The sequence below is a fragment of the Dipodomys spectabilis genome, unplaced genomic scaffold (genome assembly GCF_019054845.1).
Source record: "Dipodomys spectabilis isolate Male_0828 unplaced genomic scaffold, ASM1905484v1 ptg000576l, whole genome shotgun sequence".
NCBI classification, from domain to species: domain Eukaryota; kingdom Metazoa; phylum Chordata; class Mammalia; order Rodentia; family Heteromyidae; genus Dipodomys; species Dipodomys spectabilis.
Window position 1 is genome coordinate 622,534 of NW_024871253.1, and position 27,647 is coordinate 650,180.

Sequence of the window (27,647 nt, forward strand, 5' to 3'; positions counted from 1 at the left end):
ATTCAATGCTGGTTAGGTTCTCTTGAAAAACTTGAGGATCAATCTGATAGCGTAAAGACTGGCTTCCCATTGTTCTCACTAGACAAGTGTTCTCTGCTGGCCATAATACTTCTTACTGGAGGGCTCTGCAATACAGGGTCCCTCTTTTCTAGCATTAAAAAAATATATTTGCTGATCCTGCAAACATTGGAGTTCCTGTCATTTTTGGAGGAGGGGTACTGGGGCTTGAATCAGAGCCTTGAGCTTTCACTCAGCTTTGTCACTCAAGGCTGCCACTCTACCACTTGAGCCATACCTCCGCTTCTGGCTTTTTGTCGGTTAATTGAAGATAAGCATCTCATGGAGCCAGGCACTGGTGGCTCACACCTGTCATCCCAGATACTCAGGAGGCTGAGATCTGAGGATCACAGTTTGAAGACAGCCCTGGCAGCAAAGTCCATGAGACTCTTCAATAAACTGTGTCACTGTGGCTCAAGTGGAAAAGCACTAGCCTTGAGCACAAAGAAGCTCAGGGATAGCACCTAGGCCCTGAGTTCAAGCCCCAGGATAAAAAACAAAACAAAACAAAACAAAAACCAAAGAGTCTCAGAGTCTCATGGACTTTTCTACCCAGGCTGGCTTTGAATTGGGATCCATAAATCTTAGACCACTGAGTAGCTAGGATAACAGGCATAAACCACCAGCTCCCAGTGGAGTATCCTGCCTTCTGAGCCAGATCAAGCCATGGAGAAAGATTAGACAACTCACCAGTATTTGGAACTATCTGATTGTGTTCCCAAAGGGTCTTCCCGATCCCTAGCCAGAGCAAGGCTCAAGAAGGCTGTTCAGAGCCTCAGCTAAGAAGGATGCTGGCACAGGTAAGATACTCCTTCAGATGCCTCACCTTAGCACACTTTGATGTCTTCTGAGGAGGACTAATAGAAAGGGAGGGAAAATTCCAGGAGGCTAAGGTGCTGCCATGAACGCACAAAGCAAACAACAGGGATCCAAGTGAGGCTCAGCAGCAGCAGCAAAGTCATAGGCCCCAGTGCCACAGGGAGGTCATTGTACAGCTGAAGAGCAAGGAGGTGGGGATCTACAGGAGGCCAGATGTCAAGAGGAACTAACCACTGGAGTGGAGGCCGGAAGGATATGTGTCCTAAGGCATTCTCCTGGGTGAATATTTGAAAAGAATAAACAAACAAATAAACAAAGACAACTAGAGAAACAATGATTGTGTATGGAGCAAACAGCAACATGAATAGGTCATGCTCAGAGAGGCTTGGCTCACTCAGCACTTCCTGTTCCCTGAGGTTTGTTCTTGAGGTTTTGCATTTAATCCTTAGTAACCTATAAGGTAGATGCTTTTTTAACTCATATGATCAGATGAAGAAATAGGCACAGGCAGTTTATGAGACTTGCACAAGGTCACAGAGCTAGGAGGAAGAGGAGGAGGCAGGAAAGCACTGAAAGACAGCAGGTATTTGGGCAGGAGGTCAGGAGACATTAAACAAATCAGTAGAGATGTAGCTGATGGAAAGACAGTCAGAGCTCTCAGGGGAAGTGTCACTTCTTTATGACAGCCCAGATCTAGAGCATATTGGCTGAGTAATAGTAGAAAGGCCCTGGAGCTCATGGTCAGCTGGTTGGTGGGGAAGGCGGAGGGAGCCATAGTGAACAGCAACTTGCTTTGACATTGACTGTATGAGCAGAATACTCACAGCTGCCAAGGGCTGGGACTCTGCACTGAACAAGGACTCTAGGCCTCCCAGACCCTGACCTGGTAGAGGAGCTTGCCTGGAACAAAGGCCCCACTATGGTTGTGGGTATTAATGCAGAAGTTGCAGCAGAAATGAGAAAGGAGCAGTTAGGGAGAGCCAGTGGTAAGAAGAGGTGGCCCAGGATTCCTATATGTCTGGACACTGAGACCAAAGCTCTTTTCCATCTTGAAGATGTGGTTGTGCAAGCTGGGCACTGGTGGCTCCCACCTGTAATCCTAGCTACTCAGAAGGCTGAGAGCTGAGGATCACTGCTTGAAGCCAGCCCAGGCAGGAAAGTCCATGAGACTCTTGTCTTAAATTAACCATCCAAAAGCTGGAACTGGAGTTGTGGCTCAAGTGGTAGAGTGCCAGCCTTGAGCAAAAAAGTGAAGGAATAGTGACTAGGTGCTGAGTTCAAGCCCTAGTACCCTCTCTTCCATGATCTGGTGGCAAATGGGCAGCTGCCACAACACAGTCAAAACAACAGTCTCCTTGACGAGGTGGGTTCAAAGCAGGAGTGACCATCTTATGTGTCACAACTCTCATTGATCGATCTAGATCCTTGCCAGAAGTCAGTTCTCAGTTGAGTCACTGGTTAGGAAGATGGGGCCCATTGTCCAAGTGAGTGGGGAGTGAGGACAGGGAGGAAGCAGACAGAAAATAGGGAAGTGTACCCTGATACCACAGCCATAGAACCAGTTCCAGACCAACTATGCAATTAACTCCTTGGCAAAACAAAGTTTAGGATAATAATCTCTCTGAGACCTGAAGTGACCCAAGGCCATCATCTCCTCCACTGTGGCCTGGAGTGATAGCGATGCTTTGTGGTGTGGGGCAGAGACAGGAAGGCAGGAAGGGTTGTCATCGAGGCCCCTCTCAGAGGTTCTGCTTTAACGGTTGCAGGCATAATGGTGCCATGACAGATGGATGCTTCAGTAGAGTTGATGGTGACACCCAAGTCAAGGAATAATTTGTTCTCAGGCACTATCACAGCCTGTGATGGAAATCAAAGAAGACAAAAGAGAAAAAGCAGGGGAAAAACATCCAGGGAGGGTGTGGATAGGATCAGAGAAGTGACAGCTAGTATGAGGGCTCAAACCTAGGATTGTCTTGAGGATGTGATCCACACGTTCCTTACCAACTCACCTCTCCCCACACCCCTAGGAACTTAACTTGCTGACCTGGACAGCAAGGAGGCAGCCCAGGCCTGAGGCTGGGTCTAGGGTATAGCCACACCAATGGGGCTTCCTGTTAATGACATTGAGGTGGAGGCTGAGAGGATGGGGTGGGCCCACAGAGACAGACAGCCTCTCTATGGAAGAGCAGGAGGAAGGAGGAGGGAGGAGGAGGGCTCAGAGAGGGGCAACCTGTGCAGTTATGGGAAGTGTGGAGGCAGAGGGAGGAATTAGAATCCAAAAAATATGCCACTTCAATGAATCTCATTCTTTGAGCTAATAGCCCAGCCACTGAGTTCCAGCTCAGTGCCACCTCCCTGGTTCCAGCAAGAGAGATTCTCTTGATGCCACTATTGTGGCCAGGCCCAAGAACCAACAGCAAGCAGTGAGATATTTAGTTGACGGATGAAGGTTGGCCTGTAGGGGGTGCAAAGGTACTTCTTTGGACTTGGGAGTGCATTTCATTTCATAGCCTACAATGGAGAGAGGAAGCTCTGGGGAGCACTCAGCTGACAGAATAGAGCATCCTCAGTAACCATGACAACCAGCTTGTTGCCATGGTTTCTGAGCTATGAGGCCCTGCTGATGCAGAACTGGGCACAATGCCAGGAGAGGGCATTTCCCCCACCCTGCCCTCCAGCTTTGTCCCTTAATTCTCATAAGCCATCTGGGAATGGCTCAGTCTTTTCCTGTGCTGTGTTGCAGCTACTGGTGGGGGGGTGTAAGAAATAACTGACTAGGTTGAGAATGAAGATGCTTGACAGGAGTAGGGAGGGATAAAGGGAAGCCAGGGCTGGGTGAGTTAGGTTCTCCTCCACCCTCCCTCTCAGTGAGTACTTATTGTTTTCTCAGAAAACAAGCTTGCAGGGGTGGGCAATCTTTTTCTATCAAGGACCTTTCAGGTATTTAGAACATCAGTCATGGGCCAAACAAAAATTCATGGACCAGGAAGATGGTAACAGGCAGCAGACAAGAAGTATACTTGTTTGTCCTATCATGTACCAAATGATTTCACAGGCCTTATACACGCGAACATTCCAGAGCTTGAGCTCTGCTTGAAGGTTCCCTGAACTCCCTTGGCCCCACTCATTTTGTGAGGAAGACTAACGTGTTCTGGGGTGGGCACGAAAATACTTTTTTTTTTTTTTTTTTTTTTGGGTCCGGTCGTGGGGCCTGAACTCTGGGCCTGGGCGCTGTCCCTCAGCTCTTCAGCTCAAGGCTAGCGCTCTACCACTAGAGCCACAGCGCCACTTCCAGTTTTTTTCTTTTTGCTCATGTGGTGCTGAGGAATCGAACCCAGGGCCTCATGCATGCAAGGCAAGCGCTCTACCACTGAGCCACCTTCCCAGCCCTGGGCACGAAAATACTTGTAGGTAAACAGCAGAACTTGAAAATATAAGCCTGGGCTCTGGTGGCTCATACCCATAACCCTCGCTATTCAAAAGGCTGAGATCTGCAGATTATGGTTCAAAGTCATCCCTGGCAGGAAAGTCCATGAGCCTCTTATCTCCAGTTAGCCACCAGTGAGGATTCTTCTGTCCTGCCACAGCCTTACCCTCCCTCACACTGCAGACCTGACAATGGAGACTTGGAGGAAGGCAAAGCTTGGATCTTGACTAGGTTTCTCTGGAGCCACTGGCTGTCCAGCTGTCTTTATGCTTCAGCATAAAGTGGCCCTGTGGAAAGACACCTGCTAGGAGGGAAAGAACCCAGGTGCATTGAGGGAGATGCTGTGTGGGAGCTGGACAGGCTCACTGGTAGGTAAAGCGGAATTTCTGGTGGTCTTTGGTGTAGAAGAAGTGCAGGTTGGGATGGAGCTAAGGTTTTCAGCATCCAGGTAGCCTGGTATTGTTAAAGTGGGTGATCTTGAAGGTAAAGATCCCAAATTCTTGATATCTCTAAAAAAAAGAATGTAATTCAGGAATCCCCCCCTCTTTCCCTCCCTCCCTCCCTTTCTCTGTCTCTGTCTCTCTCTCCCTCCCTCCCTCTCCCTCTCCCTCTCTCTCCCTCCCTCCCTCCTTCCCTCCCTCCCTCCCTCCCTCTCTCTCTCCCTCTCTCTCTCTCTCTCTCTCTCTCACACACACACACACACACACACACACACACACGAGTCAAGTGGCAAAGCAAGAAGATTATTATTTTATTTTTTATGCTGATAACAAAGGCTTAAACTCAGGGTTTGGACACTGTCCCAAGCTTTTTTTGCTCATGGCTGGCACTCTACCACTTGAGCTATTTCTCCACTTCTGGCATTTTTCAAGTGGTTAAATGGAGATACTAGTCTCACAGATAACAATTTTAAAAGACAAATATTTTTAAACACTTTGGGCCAAGAGGAGTTATTTTCCCACTTGGTTGCCTTGCCCAGATGTTTCCTTTATTTATTTATTTTATTGTTCTGGTCCTGGGACTTGAACTCATGACCTGTTCTTAAGTTTTTGTGTTTTTTTTGGTTGGTCATGGAGCTTGAACTCAGGGTCTGGGTGCTGTCCCTGAGCTCTTTTGCTCAAGGCTAGTGCCTTACCATTTTGAGCCATAGTGCCATTTCCGATTTTCTGATAGCTAATTGGAGCTAAGAGTCTCACAGCCTTTCCTGCCTGGGCTGGCTTGAACTATGATTCTCAGATCTCAGCCTCCTGAGTAGTTAAGATTACAGGTGTGAGCCATTAATGCCTGGCAGTCCTTGAGCTTTTTTTTTTTTTTTTTTTTTTTTGCTTAAGGCTGTGCTTTTCCACTGGACCTATAGCTTTACTTCTGGCTTTTTTTTTGGGGGGGGGGTAGTTAATTGGAGATAAGTCTCATGGACTTTCCTTCTTGAGCTGGCTTTGAACTGAGATGCTCAGATCTCAGCCTCCTGAGTAGCTAGGATTATAGCCAGTTGTCTCTTTAAGATATCCCCACTCAGTTCTCAGAGCACACAAATTATGAGGACAATCATACAATGTCAGAGAGAGAGAAAGAGAGAGAGAGAGAGACAGAGACAGAGAGACAGAGAAAGACAGAGAGACAGAGAGACAGAGAGAGACAGATTGATTCTCTTTCCCATCCCTTTCCTCTTTTTCCAATATCTTGCAGCTTATGAGGGGGTAGAAAACATGAGAACTCCTATGCTCTTAATCAAGCCATTCATTAATACAAGGTTGAATTCCTGGCGCCTGTTTCCCATGCTTCATTTCCCCCATTTATTCTGCTTCAGTTCCACCCAGGCCACCGAGAGCCTCAGGTTCCCGCACTCAAGAAGGAGCTGGTAGCCTCACACATCACCGCCATCATGTCCCCTGTGACCAGTGACCAGGCAAGGATGGGTCTGGTTGGGCTGCAGTTTCTATTGTGCAGGACATGGAAACAGAGCAGATTATTTGAGGGAGACTTGTGTGCCTTGCTTGAACTCTGTACCCTTGAGAAGTACCTTCACCCAGAGGTGCCTCATCTGGTCCCCTTTTTAAATCCTCCCCCCAGTGTCAGGGCTTAGTAGAGTGTGGGTTTTTTTTAGGCTTGATTCACTTTCTTATTTTTATATAAAATTCTATGTTGTAGCCACAGCTGGAGCCTGGGTCCTCTGCACGGAGACTCTGGTGTGGGTTTTCACAAGATGGGCAGTGAATTCCTGATAAGGAGAGTTGGTGAATATGGTCTCTTTTCAGAGGTCAGGGGTCAGGTAACTGTAGGTCTTAGAGATGGCATCAAAGATGGCTTTGGTGACATTCCCCAAGGTAGCAGTACAGCCCTGGCTGAGGTGTAGCAGTCATCGATGCCAGCCATCAGCAGCAGCTTCTTGGGGACAGGCGCTGACAGGATCCCAGTGTCTCTGGGGGCAGGGATGAGGCCACCAGCACAGAACCGCAGCGGCCTGTCACCTTGCACGGGACAGTGTGAGGCTTGCCAATCCTGTTCCCCCAGTAACCTCGCCGCACAGGGACGGCGGAGAGGTTGGCCAAGATGATGGCCCCTCGGACGGCAGTGGCCACCTCCTTGGAGCACTTAACCCCCAGACCAACGTGGCTGTTGTAGTTGCCAATGGCTACAAATGCCTTGAACCGGGTGCGCTGGCCAGCTCGAGTCTGCTTTTGCACGGCATAATCTTCAACACCTCATCCTTGAGTGACGCCCCCAGGAAGAAGTCAATAATCTCAGATTCCTTGATGGACAGGGAGGAAAGCTAGATCTTCTCCAGAGACCTAAACCAGGCGGCCCAGTTTGGTGATGGGGATCCATTCCTTGTCTTCGGCCCCGTGGTGGCGACTTCAACCCCAGAGGCTGCTACCGAAGCCTCCAAGGAAGCCCCCATGGCCTCCCAAGCCCAGGTCCCTGGGATCTCTGGGCTGCACTGGCATCATCTGCCATTTGGTGTTTTCCCGGAGAAGGAGAAGAGCTAGAGTGTGAGTTATAGTGCAGCCGATGGAGGTGAGACCACCTCAATCCTTTGATGATGTCATCTCCTTTTGTAATAAGCCACGAGTGAGAAAATCCACGGAGGCATGATTAAAGGTAACAAAGCAGCTTCATTAGTCAGACTGCAACTGCACTGGCCAGAGCTATCTCCGAACTAGGAGCAGCTGCAACCTCCAAGTGGCGACTTCTTTTTCCCTGCTTCCCACAGGTCTCATCTTTTCTGCAGGTCTTTCCAGCACTTCTCCAGCCTCTCCACCTCTGCCATCTTCTCAGCTCTCTGCTGGCCTCTCTGCAGGCCCCTCCACTGCTCGGCCTTCCCTGGGCCTTCCTGTGGGCCTCATGGGGCTCATGCACTTCTTACAGCTGTCCTCTGCACCAAATGTCTCACCTCACGCGCCCCTCTTTCTGTGCTTTTTTGGTCGGTCGTGGGGCTTGAACTCTGGGCCTGGGCGCTGTCCCTCAGCTCTTCAGCTCAAGGTGAGCGTTCTACCGCTTGAGCCATAGCTCCACTTCCAGTTTTCTAGTGGTTTATTGGAGATAAGAGTCTCATGGACTTTCCTGCCCTGGCTGGCTTTGAACCGTGATCCTCAGATCTCAGCCTCCCGAGTAGTTAGGATTATAGGTGTGAGCCACCTGCGCCTGGCCTCCCCTGTGCTTTTTCTCCTCTCCTCCCCTGGAACCCCCACCCTCCATATCTGGTGGCCTGCCCCCCCCCCCCCAGGCAACCTCCCACTGAATGACTTCCTTTGATGCCCTTCCCCGCCAGCTGGAGGTGGGGGAGGGGAAGGAGGCTCGGCAGCGGTGTCAGCGTGGGTCAGGACCCTCTGCCCCACTGTTTTTCACATTCCCCACTGTTTTTTTCTGTTCAACCAAATAATTGATTTTTACATCCTTCTTTTGGGCCAAATTCTAAACTCCCCCTCCCCCATCAAACAGGCTTAGAGTGCGGCAAATCCAGCAAATAAAAAGAGGCCGGCTGGGTGTGGTGGCTCACGCTTGTGCCTGTAATCCTATTCAGGAGGCTGAGATCTGAGGATCACGGTTCAAAGCCAGCTCGGGCACGAAAGGCCATGAGACTCTTATCTCCAATAAACCACCAGAAAACCGGAGTGGCACTGTGGCTCAAGTGGTAGAGCACTAGCCTTGAGCTGGAGAGCTGAGGGACAGCGCCCAAGCCCAGAGTTGAAGCCCCATGACTGACAAAAAAATCCCCAAAACAAAACAAAAACAAACAAAAATAAACAGGCCACCTGTACAAAGGTGTGAGCAAAAAAGCTCTTCCCATAGTAATACATTAAGAATAAGAAACTATAAAAGCATATCAATTAACACTTGGTAAGTCTTATTTTTAGGGGATCCTCTGAGTGCCTCTGAATAGCCCATCTTGCTCAAAGGAGAGCAAAGGGGACAAGGCTTACCCAGTCATGGCCAGTTTCTATAATTAATTTAGTTAAAGTTTCCTTTAAGGTCCTATTCATTCTTGCCACCTGTCCTGAACTCTGAGTTCTATAAATGCAATGTAATTTCCTATTTATTTCTAGGGCCTTAACCAATAATTGAGTAATTTGGGTGGTGAAGGCCGGGACATTGTTGGGCCCCACTGCTAAGGGTAAGCCAAATGGAAGAATTATTTCATGGAGTAATTTTTTATTTTATTTTATTTTATTGGGTCCAGTCGTGGGCCTGAACTCTGGGCCCGGGTGCTGTCCCTCAGCTCTTCAGCTCAAGGCTAGCGCTCTACCACTTGAGTCACAGCGCCACTTCCGGCTTTTTTCTTTTTGCTTATGTGGTACTGAGGAATCAAACCCAGGGCCTTAAGCATGCGAGGCAAGCACTCTACCACTGAGCCACCTTCCCAGCCCGAGTAATTTTTTTTACTGTTATCTAGCAGTTTTGGTTTTTGTCAAGAATGCCTCAGTCCAGCCTAAAAACATGTCCACTAGTACTAAAATAGCGATGCCCATACTTTCCAGGCTTTACCTCCGTGAAGTCCACTTCCTTACCAGGTGAGGTTCCTCGCATAGTGCCCTCTCCACATGTTCCGTCTTTCCAGCATTTACCTGTTGGCAACTTACACATCTGTACCCCACATCAGAGATGAGGTCTTTTAAATAGGGAATGAAGACTCAGTAGAGTTTCCCGTAAATGAGTGTTCTGATGTGTCAGTGTAACCAAGGTCCACCCCAGGGCCTAAGGAACGAATATCCATCCATCCTGCAGCTTTCTCCATCTGGAGGGAAGTGTCTGAGTAGGGAAGGTCTTTCCCAATTCTAAATCATTTGAATAATTAGGCCTTTCTGGCAGCTCTGGCAATGGTGTAATGATTAGCAGCTCTACAGGCCGCCCTGGTTTTAGGGTAGCCTCACAAGCTGCCCGATCAGTTAGTTCAGGTGTTTCCCTGAACCTCAGGGGTCTCTTCTTTTTGATGACCCTTACAATGAATAATGGCCACCTTTTTGGGAAGCCAAATGGCATCCAGGAGAGTCAGTATCTCTTCAACATTTTTATTTGTTTCCTCCAGAAGTTAAGAGTCCTCTTTCCTTGTATAGAGTCCCAAACATGGGCTGTAGTGAAAGCATAGCAGCTGTCTGTGTAGATATTAACTGTTTTTTCTTTCGCCCACCTCAAGGCTTGAGAGTGATTCTTTGTTTTCTTCTGGGGGAAGCAACATGTATTCTTCTCCAAGGAGACAAGTTACCCAGACTGACTAGGGGAAAGGAAATTTTGGCTTTTAATTTTTAAAAATAAAGTCCCATCCTAGGAGTGGATAAAGAGTCTGGAATGACAAGAAAGGAGTGAGTCATCGTTCCTTTTCCCAGATTGGTAATTCTAGCCAGGAACCATGGATGGGATTCAATATTTCCAGTGGCCCCCTGAACATTTAATCTTTGTTTAGCCATTGGTCCTTCTGATTTTTTCAATACCCAATAAGCAGCTCCAGTATCCAACGAGGAGTTTATCTTTTTGCCCCCTATTTGCAATGTTACCATGGACTCTGGGAGGCTGAGGACTGAGCCCTGGCCCCATTATTCTGTATCCTCTTCCAGGTTTAAAATCTGAGCCTCCATCTTTTCCCTCCTTTAACATTCCTTTTTCCGGTGTCCATTTTGCTTGCAATAAGCACACTGATTTAGTCCTAGAGGTTCCCTACTGCCTTTACAAATGAGTTGTGCTGTTGCCAAAGGTTTCTTTAGTAGCAGCCTGATGCTGCTACTAAAGCTCGAACCACCTTTTAAAAAACGTTTTTCTCCAGGGTATCTCTGTTATAAAAGACCTGGGCAACCACTACCAGCTCAGGTAACACCTTTCCCTCAAAACCTTCTAACCTTTGAAGCTTTTTTTTCTAATATCTGGGGCCTACTGGTTCACAAAGGCTATATTTAGGGTTCTTTGATTCTCTGGGGCCTCAGGATCTATAGGTATATAGGTCCTATAGGTCTCCAACAGCTGTTCCAGAAAAGCAATGGGGGACTCACTGGGGAGCTGTACAGTCTCACTCACCTTAGATAAATTAGATGGCTTCCTAGCTGCTGCCTGTATCCCTGCTAACAGAGTCTGGCGGTAATTGGTAAGCGCCTCCTTCCCCCGATTGTTCTTGTAGCCTCAGCTTGGGAGACTCAGGGGAAAGACTCACTCCAGATGGACTGGGTCATCAGTGAGGGAATGATCTGGTCCAAGGACTGACTTCAAGGCACTGTGCCAATGCGCTCCCTTTCTTCTGAGGCGAAAAGCACCTGTAGAAGTTGTTGGCAATAGTCCCAGGTGGGCTGGTGTGTGAAGAATACTGTCTCCAATAATGAGATGAGCCCCTGGGGTTTTTCCAGAAAAGGACAGATTTTGTTGTTTCCAGTTTTACAGGCCCCTAGTTATAAAGGGAACATACACTAGAAAGAGGGCCTGCCTATAGTCTACCCCAGGAGTTGGCATCTGTCTCAGGGGTTGTAAAGGGGGCTGATCCACAGACAAGCCCTAAGGCTGGTACAAGGCTCCATTTATGGTATTGAGGGACTAAACGTCGGAGGTGCTGATGACAGAATAAGGGGAAGGGTTTTACGTACTCCCCAAGCCAAGGAGGCTTGTTAGTTATCATGTCAATCCACACCAGAATTATAGGGAACCTGATTAGGATTTCTGAAAACGACTTGCTGAACCCTGTATGCTGTGCGGAGGTCAAAAGTTCCTTCAGATGGCCAACCAACATCAAAAGAAGTCCACTCTAATTCATAGAGGGTCTTAAGATGATAACGATTACAGGAATATCCAAGCCGAGATGCCTTTTGTTTAAAAGAAAAAAAAGTTATTAATCACACATTCCAAGGGTGAAGACACAGAGGCTCCTTATCCCATTCTGGAAAAAAGGAGTAAGTGGAGGAGTATACAGGACACAGATAGAAACAGTAACAAACCAACACAGTCAAGTAGCCACAGATACTTAACTCACATGTCCCATATGACTTCTTGAGGAAGCCCCAAATGGCTTCTCAAGGGAGCTCCAGATGACTTTTCAAAGCAGTCCCAGATGCTCTCAAGGAGGTCCCAAATAACTTCTCAAAGAAATCCCAGATGGCTTCTCAAGGAAGCCCCAGAAGGCATGGCTACATCTTGTCCCAGCCTCAGACTCTGGAAGTAATGCTGAGTCTAGCCTTCCACTGAGTCCCCCAGATGACCTCTCAAGGAGGTCCCAGATGGCTTCCCAAGGAAGCCCCAGGAGGCGTGGGATATGCCTTATTGCAGCCTCAGACTCGGGAAGTAGCGCTGCGTCCAGCCTTCCACTGAGTCTCCCAAGATGCAGGCCTACCCAGACTCAGTTGTGGAGGATTTCCAAATGATTCCTGCCCAAGTTAGTCCTTAGGAAACAGACACTTGAGGGAGGGTCTCTTCCCTGAGGGCTGAGATTCACCTACAATAGGAGGTTTGGGGATGGGAGTTGCGGGGGGGAGGGGGAAGGCACGGCAAGGCCTGAGGTAGTCCAGATAAATAATCTCGCTGGGGCCTCCAAATGTATTAACCCTCGAGTGAGAAAATCCACACAGGCATGATTAAAGGTATCAAAGGAGTTTTATTAGTCGGTCTGTCAGACTGCCAGACTTTGCTTTTGTCTCTGTTTCAGGCCTTGCAGTTTTCCAGGTCAGGGTGGAGGAGGGGGCCAGCCTGGGGAGGACCTTTTCCCCATTCTCCTGGGGTAGTGAACAAAGCATTGGGAGAGCCCAAGACAAATGGGTAAGGAATTATTTGTGTGTTGATTCCTCCATTCAACATATACTGAGACGCTTCAAGGTGGAAAGTATGGTGGTGGGCAGCTATGAACCTTGTCCTCGTGGACTTATAGTCCAGTGCTAGAGATAAGGATGGGGCTCATGTCCCTGGAATATGCTTGCAAGGTAGTTCAGCAGGGGAGTAGAAGGCTGGATGAACTGTCTCATCTGTACTTACTTCCTGCTGTGGTCCATTGTTCATGGTCCACTTCCTGCCATGGTTCATTGTCCAGAATAAGTCACCTGGCCCCATCCTAACCAAAGACCATCTAGGAAATGGTAGAAAGTACATGGTGGGACTGGAAACAAGGCCTAAGTGGTAGAGTACCAGTCATGAATGAATTTAAGCCCCTCTTGAGCTCCCCAATATGGACCCAAAACAAAACACAGCAAAACTGAAAGTACATGAAATAGTGAGCACAACCTTTCTGCAGCAAACAGTGGTTCCTGGAAGTCTAGCTCTATCAAACAACTTCTCTCTGGTAGAGTTTTAATAATGAGGCAAATAGGTCAAGGAAAGGAAATGTTAGGAACATCTATTATTCCTATCAGAGTGCCTAAGAGAATGTGCATTCATTCTGAGCCTCAGTCAACTGGATCCCTTTGGATAGCTGGTCTTTTCTGAGACTTCAGTGTTTTACTCTATAATACTCAAAGCCACTCAGTTTTATCTCCTTTATTGGTGAAAGTGAGCAGGAATTGTTTATTGATCACAATTAAAAATGTTTAACAGATACCTAGCTCTAAGTCAGTTTTGGTACACTGAGTTCAGTGAGAAATGAGTAATTCAAGTGCCACTTTCAAAGCAACACTGCTCTTTCTGAGGTATAGTTCCACTGAGTTCAATGGTTGTGTTTGTGTAGACATAGTATATATATCTTATTCTCTCTCTTTTTTTCTTGGTACTAGGGATGGAACTTAGGGCCTGGGCCTTGTCAAGACTAGTGCTCTACCACTTGAGCCACAGTTCCACTTCTAGCTTGTAGCTGGTAAATTGGAGATAAGAGTCTCATGGACTTTCCTACCTGGGCTGGCTTTGAACCATTCTCTTCAAATCTCAAGTCTTCTGAGTAGCAAGGATTATAGATGTGAGCCACTGGCACATGGCTTATTCATTGTTTTATATTTTTTGATAGTTCAGGGCCTCGGCACTGTCCCTGAGCTTCTTTTGCTCAAGACTAGCATTCTACCACTTAGTCATAGTGTCACATCTGGCTTTTTCTGTTTATGTGGTACTGAGGAATCAAACCTAGGGTTTCATGCAAGCTAGACAAGCACTCTACCACTAAGCCACATTGCCAGCCCCTTATTTATTATTGTTATTATTATTATTATTTTTGGGTCCGGTTGTGGGCCTGAACTCTGTCCCTCAGCTCTTCAGCTCAAGGCTAGCTCTCTACCACTTGAGCCATAGTGCCACTTCCGGCTTTTTTCTTTTTGCTTATGTGGTACTGAGGAATCGAACCCAGGGCCTCCTGCATGCAAGGCAAGCGCTCTACCACTGAGCCACCTTCCCAGCCCCCTTATTTATTATTTTATTAACTAGTGGGACTAAAGACCCAAAGCCTTGATACTGATGGGACAGAGATCAACATCATTAGGTAATTCAAAAGGATTCTTTGTATAAAATGTTACAAATCTGTTGTTGAAGATGGAATCTAAGAAACAAGGTATGGATAATGATAGGCTAATATGTTCTAATTCTCTGGAAGTAGAACTTGCTTTATTATCTACTTTGAGGGATGCTGGGAGAAAACAGGTGAGCCCTGCCTACACTGACTGGTTTTTTTTTTTGGGGTCCAGTCGTGGGGCTTGAACTCTGGGCCTGGGGGCTGTCCCTCAGCTCTTCAGCTCAAGGCTAGCGCTCTACCACTTGAGCCACAGTGCCACTTCCGGCTTTTTTCTTTTTTTGCTTATGTGGTGCTGAGGAATAGAACCCAGGGCCTCAGGCTTGCAAGGCAAGCGCTCTACCACTGAGCCACCTTCCCAGCCCAATACTGACTGGTTTCTGTGGGCCTTGTTGTGTTCATTCTAACACTGGGGCACTAGGTGGCGCTCAAAATTTTGGGTGGCATTTACGCTGGGTCACTTTCCATGTGGCTTAGCAGCCTGTTCAACTTCTGCCTTCCAGTCAGGTGACTGTGAGATCTCACCAGCTGTGGTCAGTGGGCCAGGTTTATGGTCTTCCCTTTATCATTCATGATGATGGAAGACAAAACAAGGGGCTTGCGAGGCACTTCAAAGCTTGACATCTTCAAAAGGTTCTGTAGTCTTGTCTCATGAGATTCTGTTTTCTGTGTGTTTTGGTTTCTTGGTTTGGATTTTGTTTCTCTAGTGTGTGTGTGTGTGTGTGTGTGTGTGTGTGTGTGTGTGTGTGAGAGAGAGAGAGAGAGAGAGAGTGAGAGAGAGAAAGAGAGAGACAGACAGAGACAGAGAAGGAAGAAGGGAGGGAAAGAGAAAGAAAGAGAGGAAGGGAAGGAGAAAAGAGGTAAATTATACAAGGCTGGGGCCTGGCTGTTCCAGGAGAAGCACTGGGGACCTGTTTTTCTGAAGAATCCATTTCTTTTGGTGACAGTGAGCCTAGACTGATGTGACCAAAAGGACAATGTTCTTTAGGGATTTGTTTGTTTGTTTGTTTAGTGCCAGTACTGGGGCTTGACCTCAGGGTCTTGTACTTTTGCTTAGCTTTTTTTTTTTTTTTCTGAGGACTAGTAATCTACCACTTGAGTCTCACATCTATATCCAGCTATTTGCTGGCTTAATTGGACATAAGTGTCTCAGGAATTTTTTCTGCCCCAGCTGGCTTGGAACTGCTATCCTCAAATCTTAGCCTCCTGGATAGCTGGGATTAGAGGCATGAGCCATGGACTCTTGGTTCTTCAGGGATTTAGATGGAGACACTGTTCTCAATGAGTGGAGGGTCCAGATATGTGTAGGGCAGCGGCAAAGTCTGGTTCCGCTCTCTGATGGCTCTGGAGATCTGTGCCAGGCGGTTCTGGAAAGTGGCAATGCTTTGCTTCGGGGCTTCCTCTATGAAGTGTTCATCCGGGTAGGTACCCAGGGGTCTCTGGGGATCAACCGTAGCATTGAGTGAGGGAACTGCTGAAGTGCCCAGCATAGCTGCAAGCCATCATAGATGGCTCTCGTCCTGATGCCCTACCTGAGGAACGCTGTGGCCTCCTTTTAGTCCCCCTCCCTTAAATGGATCACTTCAAGTGAAGATAAGCTGCTGAATACTTTGGGCTGTGTGTGTGTGTGTGTGTGTGTGTGTGTCTCTGTGTGTGTGTGTGTGTGTGTGTGTGTGTGTATGTGCATGCTGATTCTGGGGCTTGAACTCAGGGCTTCAAGCTCCACCTGGCCTGGTCTGTCCTGACTCCCAGCTTCATACTCACTCTGTCTCCTGGCTCCTTGCTCAGCATCCAGAGGGTGATGATGACATCACAGGTGACATTGACAGATGGGAGGGTGGCTATAAAGCCCTCAGGCCTCGCTTTGCCTTTGGAAGTGGGTGGTGGCAGCTGCATGGTAGATGGCAGGTTGGGCATCCAAACACAGGAATCAAACTGAAGGCCAAGAAAGCAGAATGAGGCTTGGAGTTAGGCCCCTCCCTCCCCACTCCTAGCTCAGGTCTTCCCTCACCTGGCCTGCACTGACAGCTGCGTGTCTGGCTGAGCAGGTGAAGATCACCATGGTCAGATACTTTACCAAAGCTTCTCGAGTGTCCAGTGAAGAAGGCATACCTGTAGGAGAAGTGTGTTTACTGGGAGCCTGAGGATTTTGCTGTACAGGTCAGGGAGTTTGGGGCCCAATAATCAAAGTCCCCATACCTGAGCTCTCCCGGTCTAGGAAACCCTTGGAGAAGATCTCTCTCACCCAAGCCTGAAGTTCTTGGTCATCTTGAACAGACACATCACTTGGGTAGTAGATGCCGATGATTTCAGAAACAAAGCTGCAAGGCACACACAAGTTTATTCTGTTTCCAGCCCTGACCCTCTCTGAGAAGCACCTCAGCGCAGGGTCATTCACATGCAGACTTCCTGTCCCCCACTTCCCAGTCTTCCTGCCTCCCCTGAGCCCCTGGCTTCCTGGGGGCAATCCCCTCACCGCTCCACTGCCCGCCAGATCTGCATCCCATCATCTCGGTAGTAGTAGCCTGGAATGTCTTCAACTCCTCGGGCCTGAATATCTTCAGGAAGACACAGGTCAGTGTAGCTCAGCTGTGTCATGTTTCTCTTTATTAGCTCAGAAAATCCTTCAATGCCAAGGCCTGTGGACTGAGAAGCAGGACTCCTGAGAATCAGGACTTTGCTTCAGAAGCATGAGGTAGTTAGTACTGGTGTGGGAGAGATGGGGCCATTGCCACCCCAGAACCCCCAGAGGCTTCCAATTGAAGAACTTCCTCCTCCTCCTCTCTCTCTCTATCATTTTTGCCAGTCTTGAGGCTTGAGCACTGTCCCTGAGCTTCTTTTGCTCAAGGTTAGCACTCTACACTTGAGTCACAATGCCACTTCTGGATTTTTCTGTGTATGTGGTACTGAGGAATCGAACCCAGGGCTTCATGCGTGCTAGGCAAGCACTCTACTACTAAGCCACATTCCCAGCCCCCTCTTTCACTTTCCTTCCTTCTTTCTTTCCTTCCTTCCTTCCTTCCTTCCTTCCTTCCTTCCTTCCTTCCTTCCTTCCTTCCTTCCTTCCTTCCTTCCTTCCTTCCTTCCTTCCTTTATTTCTTTCTTTCTTCCTTTTGTCAGTCCTGGGGCTTGAATTCTGGGCCTGGGTCCTGTCCCTGAGCCCTTCAATTCAAGGCTAGTATTCTATCATTTTAAGCCACAGCACTACTTTTGGTTCTCTGGTAGTTAATTGGAAATAAGAGTCTCAAGGCCTTTCTTGCCTGGGCTGGCTTTAACCTGCAATCCTCAGATCTCAGCTTCCTGAGTAGCTAGGATTACAAGCATGAGACACTGGTGCCTGGACTTTTCTTTTCTTTTTTGTACTGGGATTTGAACTCAGGGTCTATTTGCTAGGTAAGCACTCAAACACCCAAGCCTTTAATTAGGCTATATAAATATAACCTAATATAACATGTATACATGTTATATTTGAGCTGTAAGTTACATAGTCAGGATAGTAGACTAGTAGGCTTTATCAGTATATGATTTGCAAAGATTTTTTCACCATTCTATGAATGATTTTTCTCCTGTTTCTGGGGGTGGTGGTAATACTGGGGTTTGAACTCAGGACCTCAAGTTTTCTTTTTTTTTTTTTTTTGCCAGTTGTGGGGGCTGACCTCTGGGCCTGGGCGCTGTCCCTCAGCTCTTCAGCTCAAGGCTAGCACTCCACTTCCGGCTTTTTCTGCTTATGTGGTGCTGAGGAATCGAACCGAGGGCCTCATGCATGCAAGGCAAGCTCTATACCACTGGGCCACCTTCCCAGCCCAGGACCTCAAGTTTTCTAGGAAGTCTACATTTGAGCCATGCCCCAAGCCCCAACACCCTCCCTAAAGCAGCTCTTACTCTGTCAACCACCTGCCCAGGGGCGATGAGCAACTCTCTGGCCAGTGTGTTGATATGCAGGGTATACCGAATGTGGGGGATCAGCAGCTGTAAGGAGAAGAGGGAAGAGCTGGGGCAGTCACACCTGCCCTCCAGTGGCACCTACTCTACAGGTCCCTTGAAATGAGGCACAAAGGGTCTGAGGGATCAGCTCAAACAAGAGTCTGTGTTCTAGGTCCAGGGACAGGGCTGAGCTCCCAGCATGGTGTTCTGTGCCCTTTGACAGGCTCTTTCCTTTCTGTGGACACCAGATCATTTTGTCAAATGGGGGTATTGATTTGGGTGGGCACCGTGAGCTTCTGACTCCACATCCCATCAGTTCTTATCTCTGGGTCAGGCATTGCACCATGAAAAACCAAGGCCTGTGGGCCTGGCAATGCGGAACCATTCTTTAGAGCCCACCTGTGATTAGCAGGTGCTTGGATCAGTATACATGCATCCAGAAGCCCCAGGAGAAGAGACCTCGCCCTTCTCACAGGGGGTGTCTCAAGAACATGTTATCCAAAAGCTCAGCAGAGCCCAGACGTCCACCCCCAGAGCACCTGTGTCTCCCACCTAGGGACAATATACAGGAAATTGGTTGGGTCCCTCAAAGACACATTTCCCTTTGGTTTTTGCCAGCCCTAGGCCTCTCCTGTCTTAGGATTTGGGCTTCTTTTCTTTCTGAGGGAGAAAGCTCTTCTGGAACATGGTGTCCACATTGCCCTGGCTCGGGGCCTGTTCTCAGAATTGACACAGGGAGACACAGCAGGTTGGGAGTCTGCATGGCAGCCTGGATGGACACGGATATCTGGGGAAAGGCCACTCTGAAGAGGTAGTGTGAGGGGCAACACAGGGCTCTGAGATCTGCACACGTGGAGTGGAGTGTGGACCACCTTGCAGAAGCACTGACCTTGAAGAGGGGATGGCAGTGGGGCAGCTGCCGTAGTGTGGCCATGGCAAAGACCTCTGGCAGCAGATGAGCATGCAGCAGGTGGGTGAGGGCCTCGTGCACGGAAAACTCTGCATAGCGTACCCAGGTCTTGGCCAGAAGCCAATCCCACTTGTCATCACTGGGCAGGAAGATGGGGCTGTTGGGTCCGGGAGTCTGGCTGAGCTGGTAGGGGAGGTCAGTGAAGAGGGAGGCAGTCATGAGTATCTACCAACCATTTGGTATGATGTTGCCCACACCTGTCCCCTGTTCAGTTACAGACCTGGATGGCAAGGGGCAGCAGGGGCCCGTGTCCTGGGCGTTGGTATAACAGGGTCATTGGGGCTGCAGAGAACTGAGGCTTTCCATTGATGACATTGGTATGGATGTCAGAGAGGATGGCATGATCCACCAAGAACAAGGAACCCCTCTGTAGAGAAGATAAGATCTAGAGCTCCCACTGGCTTTCTAAAGGATGAGGGGAGGGGTGGCAGGTAGTAGGGAGAAGGGCTCAGGCCTGAGAGGTATGTACATATTGGAAGGGCTGGGCATGTAGCACACAGCAGGTCCCCTCCCTCTGTAGCAGGGGCTGGGCCGGAAGAGGATGAGATGGGGTTTTCAGAGTCCAGAGTCTCTACCCCACCTCCAGCTCAGCCTGCAGGTTGGTCTCCGGGCCCAGAACTGGGGCCACCATGGCATCAGTGACTGGGAAGTTCTCTGGGAGTGAATGACAGCGGCGGATCAGGACAGGGTTGAGGCCATTCAGGAACTGGGAAGCAAAGAAGGCATCTTCCTGCCAGTGCTCATAAATGTATTCTGTAGGAGGGCAGAGGAACAGGGAAAAGTCACCCTGACTCTAGCAGGTCTCCTGACCTTCAGGGTGGAATTCCCTTCTAGATCCATTCTGGATGCTCTATACCTCTTCCAGGGTAATCTCTTCTGGCCCCTTGGTTTCCTTGCCTGTCCCTTTACCAAACAGTAAATCTTAGTCCCCAGTTCCACTGTCTCAATGTTGACCTGACAACTCACCCTCATGATTTAACAGTATCAGGCAACAAATCAAAAAGCCAACTTTGGCTCTTCCTCCAGCTCAGGCCCTTTAGGAAATGGCAACTCCATCCACCCCATTGCCCATGGCAATCCCAGGACCTCTCTTGGTAGCCTACTCTTCCTTTTCCCATCAAGTCTTTTTTTTTTTGGGGGGGGGGGGCGTCAATCAAGCCTAGGGCTTGAACTGAGGACCTGGGCTTCTTTTGCTCAAGGCTCTCAGTCTACCATTTGAGCCACAGCATCACTTCCAGCGTTTTCTGTTTGTGTGGTGCTGAGAAACTGAACCCAGGGCTTTACAGGTGCTAGGCAAGCACTGTACCACTAAGCCATATTCCCAGCCCCTACCATCAAGTCTCTTGAATTCTTCAACCTCAGTGTCTCTTGGTCTACCTGTCCACTCAATCCCTATAGCCAGTGATGTTTCTAAGGCCTCTAGACTCTCTGACCATAACCACAGACTGTGCCAACTTCATGCTTTCCGCTCTTGTCCTTGATCCCTACAGAGTACATCTGGCCATATTATTTCCTAGCTGGCCACCAGTGAGTAGTCTCAAATTGTGCTAAGGAATACTACAAATCTTGCTAAGGCCTACACAGACTAGCACCACCCTGCCACCTCTCCTGCTTCCTCTCTGATCCTCCTTCCTTCCACCAATTGTTTTGGCCTCAGCCGCATTCTGTCTTTTCCCCAAAGGTATATGATCCTTTTGTCTTCAGATCCTTCATTTTAATTATCCCCTGATCCTGAAACTCTCTGCCCTATACCCTATTTTCACTGCTGTTAATACCTGGTCAACCCAATTGGGAGAGCTTTCTAGAGTCTTTTCCAAGTTGGGGTGAGTCCCTCTTTATACATACCTAGAGCCAATGATTATATCTCACAAAGGACATTGATAATCTAATCATTCTTTCCTTCTTTGTGCTGGTACTAGAGCTTGAACTCAAGGCCATGAACTCTTCCTTAGCTTTTTCACTCAAGGCTGGGGCTCTACCACTTGAGCCATATACATCTCTAAACTACATACTCTTACACTTCTGGCTTTTTGGTGATTAATTGGAGAAAAGAGTTTTCATAGACTCTGGCTTCAAACTGTGATCGTCAGATCTCAGCCTCCTGAGTAGCTAGGATTACAGACATGAGCCACCAGAGTCTGGCTCTTCCTTCCATTCTTTCTTTCCTTGTGCATACTGAATACTAGGCAAGTGCTTTACCACTGAGCTACAGCCCCAGCCCAACTTAATTTTCTGGTTTTGAATCTCATGACCATTGGCCTGTTCCACTCTGAGCACAAGGACAGTCTCTACAGCCCCAACTCAATGTCTGGTGGGCAGAAGCTCAAGAGCTTTTGGATCAGGAGGTAGACTTCCCTCTCAGTACACATCCTCTTTCATCTCTATATGGAATCTAAAGTCTAGGAAAGGACAGGGATCTGCCCAGGATCACACTGGGAGCTGGTACCTAGTTTTCAGAGACTCCTAAAAGCTGTGGGAAGCTGCTGCCTCCAGGGAAGAGGTTAGATCCCTAGCACAGGCTCCTTACCTGCTGCTGGAGTCCTGTGGAAGTTGAACATCCTTCTCATCTCCCTCAGACTCCTCCAGAGCCCTGTGCGGTCCAGTAACCCCTTGAATTTCAGCTCTATAAACCTGCCAATGGACGTGAGAGATGGGGAGAAGGCAAGAGGCCCTGGGAGACCCTCCCCTCTCACCGTTTTATCCTGGGTGGGGTCCTAAACCAGCTTCCAGAGCTAATACATTCCTAAAGTAGCCACCCCCTGGCAGGAATCGACAGTGACTTGGATAGGGCTGATGGCAAAGGAATTGAGGAGGGGGAAGGCAGAAAGCAGAGGAAGGAGGCATCTGAGGCCAGGGGCAGGGCAGGGTGGGCTTCCTCACGCAGATTTGGCTTTGAGGTAGAAGTTGGCATTCTTGACTACAGAATATTTGATGTTGAGGTCCAGCTCTTTGACAGTCATCTGATCGAGGCATTGAGGCCAGCCTTGGATGTAGTTCTTCCAGCTGGAGGGCAGGAGAGGTGATGAGTAAGAAGCTCAGAGAGGCTGGACGCCATTGGCTCATGCCTGTACACCTAGCTATTCAGGGGGCTGCAATCTGAGGATCGTGGTTCAATGCCAGCGCATAAGGGGAAAGTTTGTGAGATTCTTTATCACTAATAAACTACCCCTCAGAAGTAGCGCTATGGCTCAAGTGGTAGAGTGGTAGGCGAGAGAGAGAGAGAGAGAGAGAGAGAGAGAGAGAGAGAGAGAAGCCCCAGAGAGCCCTTAGACAGAGGAGTCTCCTTGGGGTCCCTGGCAGAGCCAGCCCCTTTCTGCCAATAACCATCTCCCTAGCTTCTGCTTTTCCCCATCCACCCACAAGGCTACCAGGGGGCTGTAGGTTCCTTCAGGAGGCTTCTCCCTGGTTATGGTTGATTAGTTCAGGGTTGAACACCTGGCCAGAGCTGGGCCAATCAGAGTCATTCTTAGGGAATTGAGTGTTTGGATTGAGCCACATAGGTGGGCTGTCTCTGGATATCTGGATTATAATATTTGAACACAGAGATAGGTTCGATAGCTGTGGCCATTTTTCACTATCTAGACTGGGAGGAATTATTCAGCCAGGAGTCATCTTGATCTCTGAGATCTGGCTACATTTCCTGTCTTTCCTGTTTGCAAGTTCCCCTTTTATCCTTCTGCTGGTTGTAATTGGTTTATGGTTGGGTAACTACACAATTCCTGACGGACACAGATGTATCTTGGAGAGGAAAAGCAGTCCTAAAGTGGGGTTGTATCTTAGGTTTCCATGACTTTGGCAGGCATCTGATAGAGAGGCACACAGCTCTAGAGGCTACAATTTCCTCTGCCCTGGCCTATGGCATCTCTAAATCCCGTGATCAAGTAGGTCATACCACCTAAGATCTTTAGGTAAAATGGCCTAATTATGTTCCAGCCAGCTGAAAACTTCCAGCTAGTCCTCTTCTCATATATTCATTTTTTGGTTCACTCAAAAAATTGCTTGTGGTACAAGGTACTGCTGGCTCATGCCTGTCAACTCTAATCCTAGCTATTCAGAAGGCTGAGATCTGAAGATCACAGTTCAAAGCTAGCCAGAGCAGTCAAGTCTGTGAGATTCTTATGTCCAGTTGACCACTAAAAAGCCTGAAGTGGAACTATGGATCAAGTGGTAGAGAGCTAGCCTCAAGCCAAAAAAAAAAAACAAAAATCAACTAAGGGACAGTGACCACGAGGCCTTGAGTTCAAGCCCCAGTCACCAGCACTCCCTAACAAAATTGCTTTTGTTTTCCAGGTTTGAATTTTCAACTTCAAAGGATAATTTTCAATTCAAAGACACTGCCACCAGGTGGTGATCAAACCCTACTTCTCAAATACATAGGACACTTGCTAAAATGCATTCTGACTTAGTAGGTCTAGGATGAGTCCAAGAACCTACATTTTTCTAACAAGTTCCCAGGCAATGCTGGTACCTTGGTCAGAGCCTTGCTTTTTTTTTTTTTTTTTTTTGGACAGTTGTGGTGCTTGAACTCAGGGCCTGGGCACTGTCCCTGAGCTTCTTTTGCTCAAGGCTAGCACTCTACACTTGAACCACAGCACTACTTCCAGCCTTTTTCTGCTTATGTGGTACTAAGGAATTGAACCCAGGGCTTCATGTAGGTTAGGCAAGCACTTTACCACTAAGCCACATTTTCAACCCCCGAGGGCTAGAGAGTGAACAGAAATTTAAACAATAAGTAACAACACACATTTGCATAAGTCTTGGCAGTTGATTAGTTGCATGCTTAAGATTTCCTTATTTGTTTTACCTAATAATCCAAATGACAGATTTTTTTTTTTCCTCAGAAGAAAGTAACTGGTAGCTGTGTGCTGATGGCTCACACCTGTAATCTTAGCTACTCAGGAGGCTGAGATCTGGCGGTGGAGGTTCAAAGGCAGCAGTGGGCAGGAAAGTCTGTGAGATTCTTATCTCCAATTAATCATTAGAAACCAGAAGTGGAGCTGCAGCTTTGAGTAGTAAAGCTCTACTAGCCTTCAGCATCAGGCCCAGAGTTCTAACCCCAGAACCAACAACAAGAACAACAATAAAAAGAAAGAACTGATAAAATAGATTAAATGATTGGCCTAAGATCTTCCGGTTCTTTTTGGCAGGACCTAGACTGACTGGTTCTGGGTCTTCTTGATCCGCATCTGCTCCATCTCTTGGGAGCAGAGGCTGTATTTCATGCAATGGTTTTTATCAGCAAGAACCAAAGGAGTCTATGGCTGCCTTGTTCCCAGAGGTTTGGAGGAAAAAAAAAATAAAGAGCAGATTTAAAAAGAGCAGGATCTCTTGAAAGTCTGCACTTGAATGTAGTCCCTCAAGATCCCTTCAGCAGCCCCTGGATTATAACTTCTATCCTGTTGTCAGCACAGACAACACCAGACTAGATCTCTATTCCAATTTCCAATCCTAAAGCCAGAGTCCAGAGAGTGCCATTGTCCCACCGTTGCCTTGCTCCTGGGGCTTAGCAGACTTATTTCTTTATTTCCGGTTGAAGTGTGAAAAACAAAAACAAAAAACAGGGCAAAAAAGAAGCTGGTAAAGGAAAGGCATTTAGAGCAGCGTTTTTCAACCTTCAGCAGGCACCAGGGCCATCTGAAAAGCTGAAGATTAAAAAATGGTTTACTCCACTACCACCTCTCCTAAAGTCTGAGTCAGAAGGTTGTAGGGCCCTGAGAATCTACATTTCTACCAGGTACCTTTTTTGGGGGGAGAGGAGGGGATACTGAGGCTTGAACTCAGGGCCTGGGTGCTGTCTTTTAGTTTTTGTTGCTCAAGGTTGGTGCTCTACCACTTGAACCACAACTCCACTTCTAGATTTCTGGTGGTTAACTGAAGATAAGATGCTCATGGACTTTCCTGCCCTGTCTGGCTTTGAACTGCTCAAGAGCTGGGATTACAGAAGTGAGCCACCATGCTCTTGATGTCTGTGGGTTCCCTCCCAGCCCTTGACAGTAGCCCTCCTCACCTGTACATGGCCCTCCGGACCTCCAGCTCCTTTTGGCGCTGCTGCTGGAGTGTGGGGTGGCGGTCTGCCCAGGAGACCTTGGCTGTGGGAGGAGGAGAGGAGATGGGGAGAGGGTAGGAGACCCCCCACCACCACCACCACGGCTTTCTCTTGGCACTGTGCCGGCCTGCCCCCCCCCCATGCCCTCACCTGTCCCCTCCCGCAGCACCAGGTGCCCCGCCCCCTCCAGCCACTGGTAACAGGGGAAGCGGAGCGCAGCGCCCTGGGGCAGCTCGAGCTGGAACCAGCGGCAGAACCAGGCGTCCGGGGCAGGCGGGCAGAGCAGGGGCTGAGCCGGCAGAGACTTGTGCGCGCGCAGCAGCAGCACCTGCCCCACGTCCTGCGGGAGGGTCACCTCGAAGTCCTCCTCCTGGAAGGGGAAGTTCGCTCTAGCCGGGGCCATGCGTCCCCTCGGGCACCCCCCACCCCCACCTCCACTCCCAGCCCCGCGCCCCGCACACTCACGGCGCCCGCAGAGAACTCCCTGCCGAGGCGATCCAGAGGCAGGAGGGCGCTCTCTCCCTCCGTCCCCACGAGGCTGACAGACACCTTGTCCCACGTCCCAGCCCCGCAGGCCTCGCCGGTGGACACTCGCACTCTGAACTTGGCCATGATGCCAACCGCGCCTGGCTGTCTACTGGACGCAGGTTGGATGGGCTGGGTGGTGAGTCCTCCGGGATGCGCAAGCCTGCTCCGGCCGGGAAGGGCAGGCCTGCGGGGGACAGGGGAGGGGCTGGGCTGAGGAGGAGGAAGGGCTGAGCAGGGAGGGGCTGGGCTGGGGGGGGGGGGGTGAGACTGAGGCCCGGCTGGAATTGAGAGTGTCTGCCGAAGACCCAGGCCTTCTGCGCAGGGCCACACTGCTGTAACTCACACACGAACTAGCTTATTCTAGTTGACAACTTTGTTTTTGGTCGGTGATGGGGCTTGAACTCTCCTCTACCACTGGAGCCACAGCACCACTCCTGGCTTTTTTTCTGAGTGGTTTATTGGCGATGAGAGTCTCATGGCCTTTCCTATCCGACTTGGTTTCCAACTGTGATCCTTAGGTCTTAGCCTCCTGAGTAGATAGGATTACAGGCCTGAGCCACCTGGCTGTTTTTTTTCCCCCTTTCCTTTCTTCCCCCCCCCTCTTTCTTTCTTTCTTTCCTTTTTTTTTTTTAAAATAACAAATTTTGACAACCAACTCTGTTCCAGGACTCTGAGAGGTTCTGTGAATACAAGCAGAGGCAAGACCAGATCTTTATCCTTATGTAGATTAAAAAAAAATCAAGCATGAGAAAAAAGATAAATATTCAAATACTGATTTTAAAAAATCAAGCATGAGAAAAAAGATAAATATTCAAATACTGATTGTTTAGTGTCAGATAATGCTGAATTTAGGGAAGGAAACCAAATGGGCTGATAATGAAGATTTGGAAAGTTGAGGTAGGGAAGGCCCCAACCAGCCCAAAGGACATGATGTGTGAACTAAGAAAGGAAGACAGTTTTGTGTCCATACTAAAGCCCTGAATTTAGGAAGTGTTTGGGTTGTTGGAAGAGGGAAAGGCAGAGATGTAATAAGGGAGGGAGGGAAGGAAGGAAAGGGAAGGGGAAGAGAGGAAAGGAAGAAAGAGGAGATGTATCAATAGAGTAGAAGACAGGAATTTTGACTTTGGTAGTTTTGTCTAGAAATGCTAAGTTTGAGATGCCTATTAGGCATTCGAGTGGAAAAACCACCTCTGAATTTAGCAGTCAGGTTTGGAGAGTTTGTGCATGTGAATCAGTAGCCTGTCTAAGCCACAGATTAATAGAGATCATTAAGCAGAGAACAGGTAGGAAAGAGAAGAGGATGCCAGCTGTGCCCTGAGGTCTTCTGAAGTCTGGATGTTTTGCCAAGAAGGCCGAAGCAGCAAGGATTGGTCACTTTCCTCTTACGATAACAAATACTTGAGACACTTAGCTTATCAAGTAAAATGGGTTGTGCGCTTGGTCCATGATGGATTGGCGACATTGTTTGGGACCATCATAGCAGGAAGACCTGGCAGAGCAAAGCTTACATCACAGCCAGGGAGGGGGACCAAGAAAGAAAGGTAAGGTAAGGAGAGGACTGGAATCCCATAATCCCCTCCAATGGCACACCCATAATATTCTATAGACATTCCACTACCTCATTGAAAAGTTTCACCATGGCTCAGAGGCACCTCCCAGGGGACCCAAGCCTTCCACATGTGGGCCTCTGGGGGCCAAATTAGAGCAGAGAGGTAGGAGGACCAGGAAAGGGTGGCTCAAGAAAACCAAGAAGAGATTGGGCAATTGTGTTGCTAAAGACCTGAACAAGAAGAAGATAATGAAACATCACTTTGCCATCAAGATCTTGGAGTTTGCATTACAACTAATGAATACAATTGAAGAAATCAATTTACTTCTGAGCAACTGAGTTCAGAACCCAAAAATCTCACTGTGGTTCTGGAGACCTTACCCAGAGCTGTTTCAGAGGAGTGGATGGGGTGGAAGCCAGATTAGAGTGGGTTACAGAGTA

The 27,647-nt window shown here is 48.5% G+C and overlaps 1 protein-coding gene and 1 pseudogene across 1 annotated transcript; both read right to left on the minus strand.

Annotated features, from left to right (window-relative positions):
- Positions 1 to 6,413: 6,413 nt before the first annotated feature.
- On the minus strand, positions 6,414 to 7,258 carry LOC122100426 (annotated as a pseudogene).
- An 8,138-nt stretch (positions 7,259 to 15,396) lies between these two features.
- Alox15b (arachidonate 15-lipoxygenase type B) lies at positions 15,397 to 25,741 on the minus strand. The gene is made up of 14 exons (XM_042670847.1): positions 25,595 to 25,741; positions 25,280 to 25,499; positions 25,091 to 25,172; positions 21,964 to 22,086; positions 21,611 to 21,714; positions 19,664 to 19,836; positions 19,304 to 19,450; positions 19,003 to 19,206; positions 18,072 to 18,158; positions 16,666 to 16,835; positions 16,389 to 16,510; positions 16,201 to 16,301; positions 15,954 to 16,124; positions 15,397 to 15,628 (listed from the first exon to the last, which is right to left on the minus strand). Exons 1-14 carry the CDS (start codon positions 25,739 to 25,741, stop codon positions 15,449 to 15,451), a joined length of 2,031 nt encoding a protein of 676 aa, XP_042526781.1. The 3' UTR covers positions 15,397 to 15,448.
- Positions 25,742 to 27,647: the final 1,906 nt, after the last annotated feature.

What these genes read in the sequence shown, in the direction of transcription:
- Alox15b (XM_042670847.1), bottom strand. Translation starts at nt 25,741, where the DNA reads ATGGCCAAGTTCAGAGTGCGAGTGTCCACCGGCGAGGCCTGCGGGGCT. An exon ending in GTCCGGAGGGCCATGTACAG is followed by an intron (nt 22,087 to 25,090) that starts GTGAGGAGGGCT and finishes CCTGCCCTCCAG; the next exon opens with CTGGAAGAACTACATCCAAG. An exon ending in CCTAGACCGGGAGAGCTCAG is followed by an intron (nt 16,302 to 16,388) that starts GTATGGGGACTT and finishes CTTCTCCTACAG; the next exon opens with GTATGCCTTCTTCACTGGAC.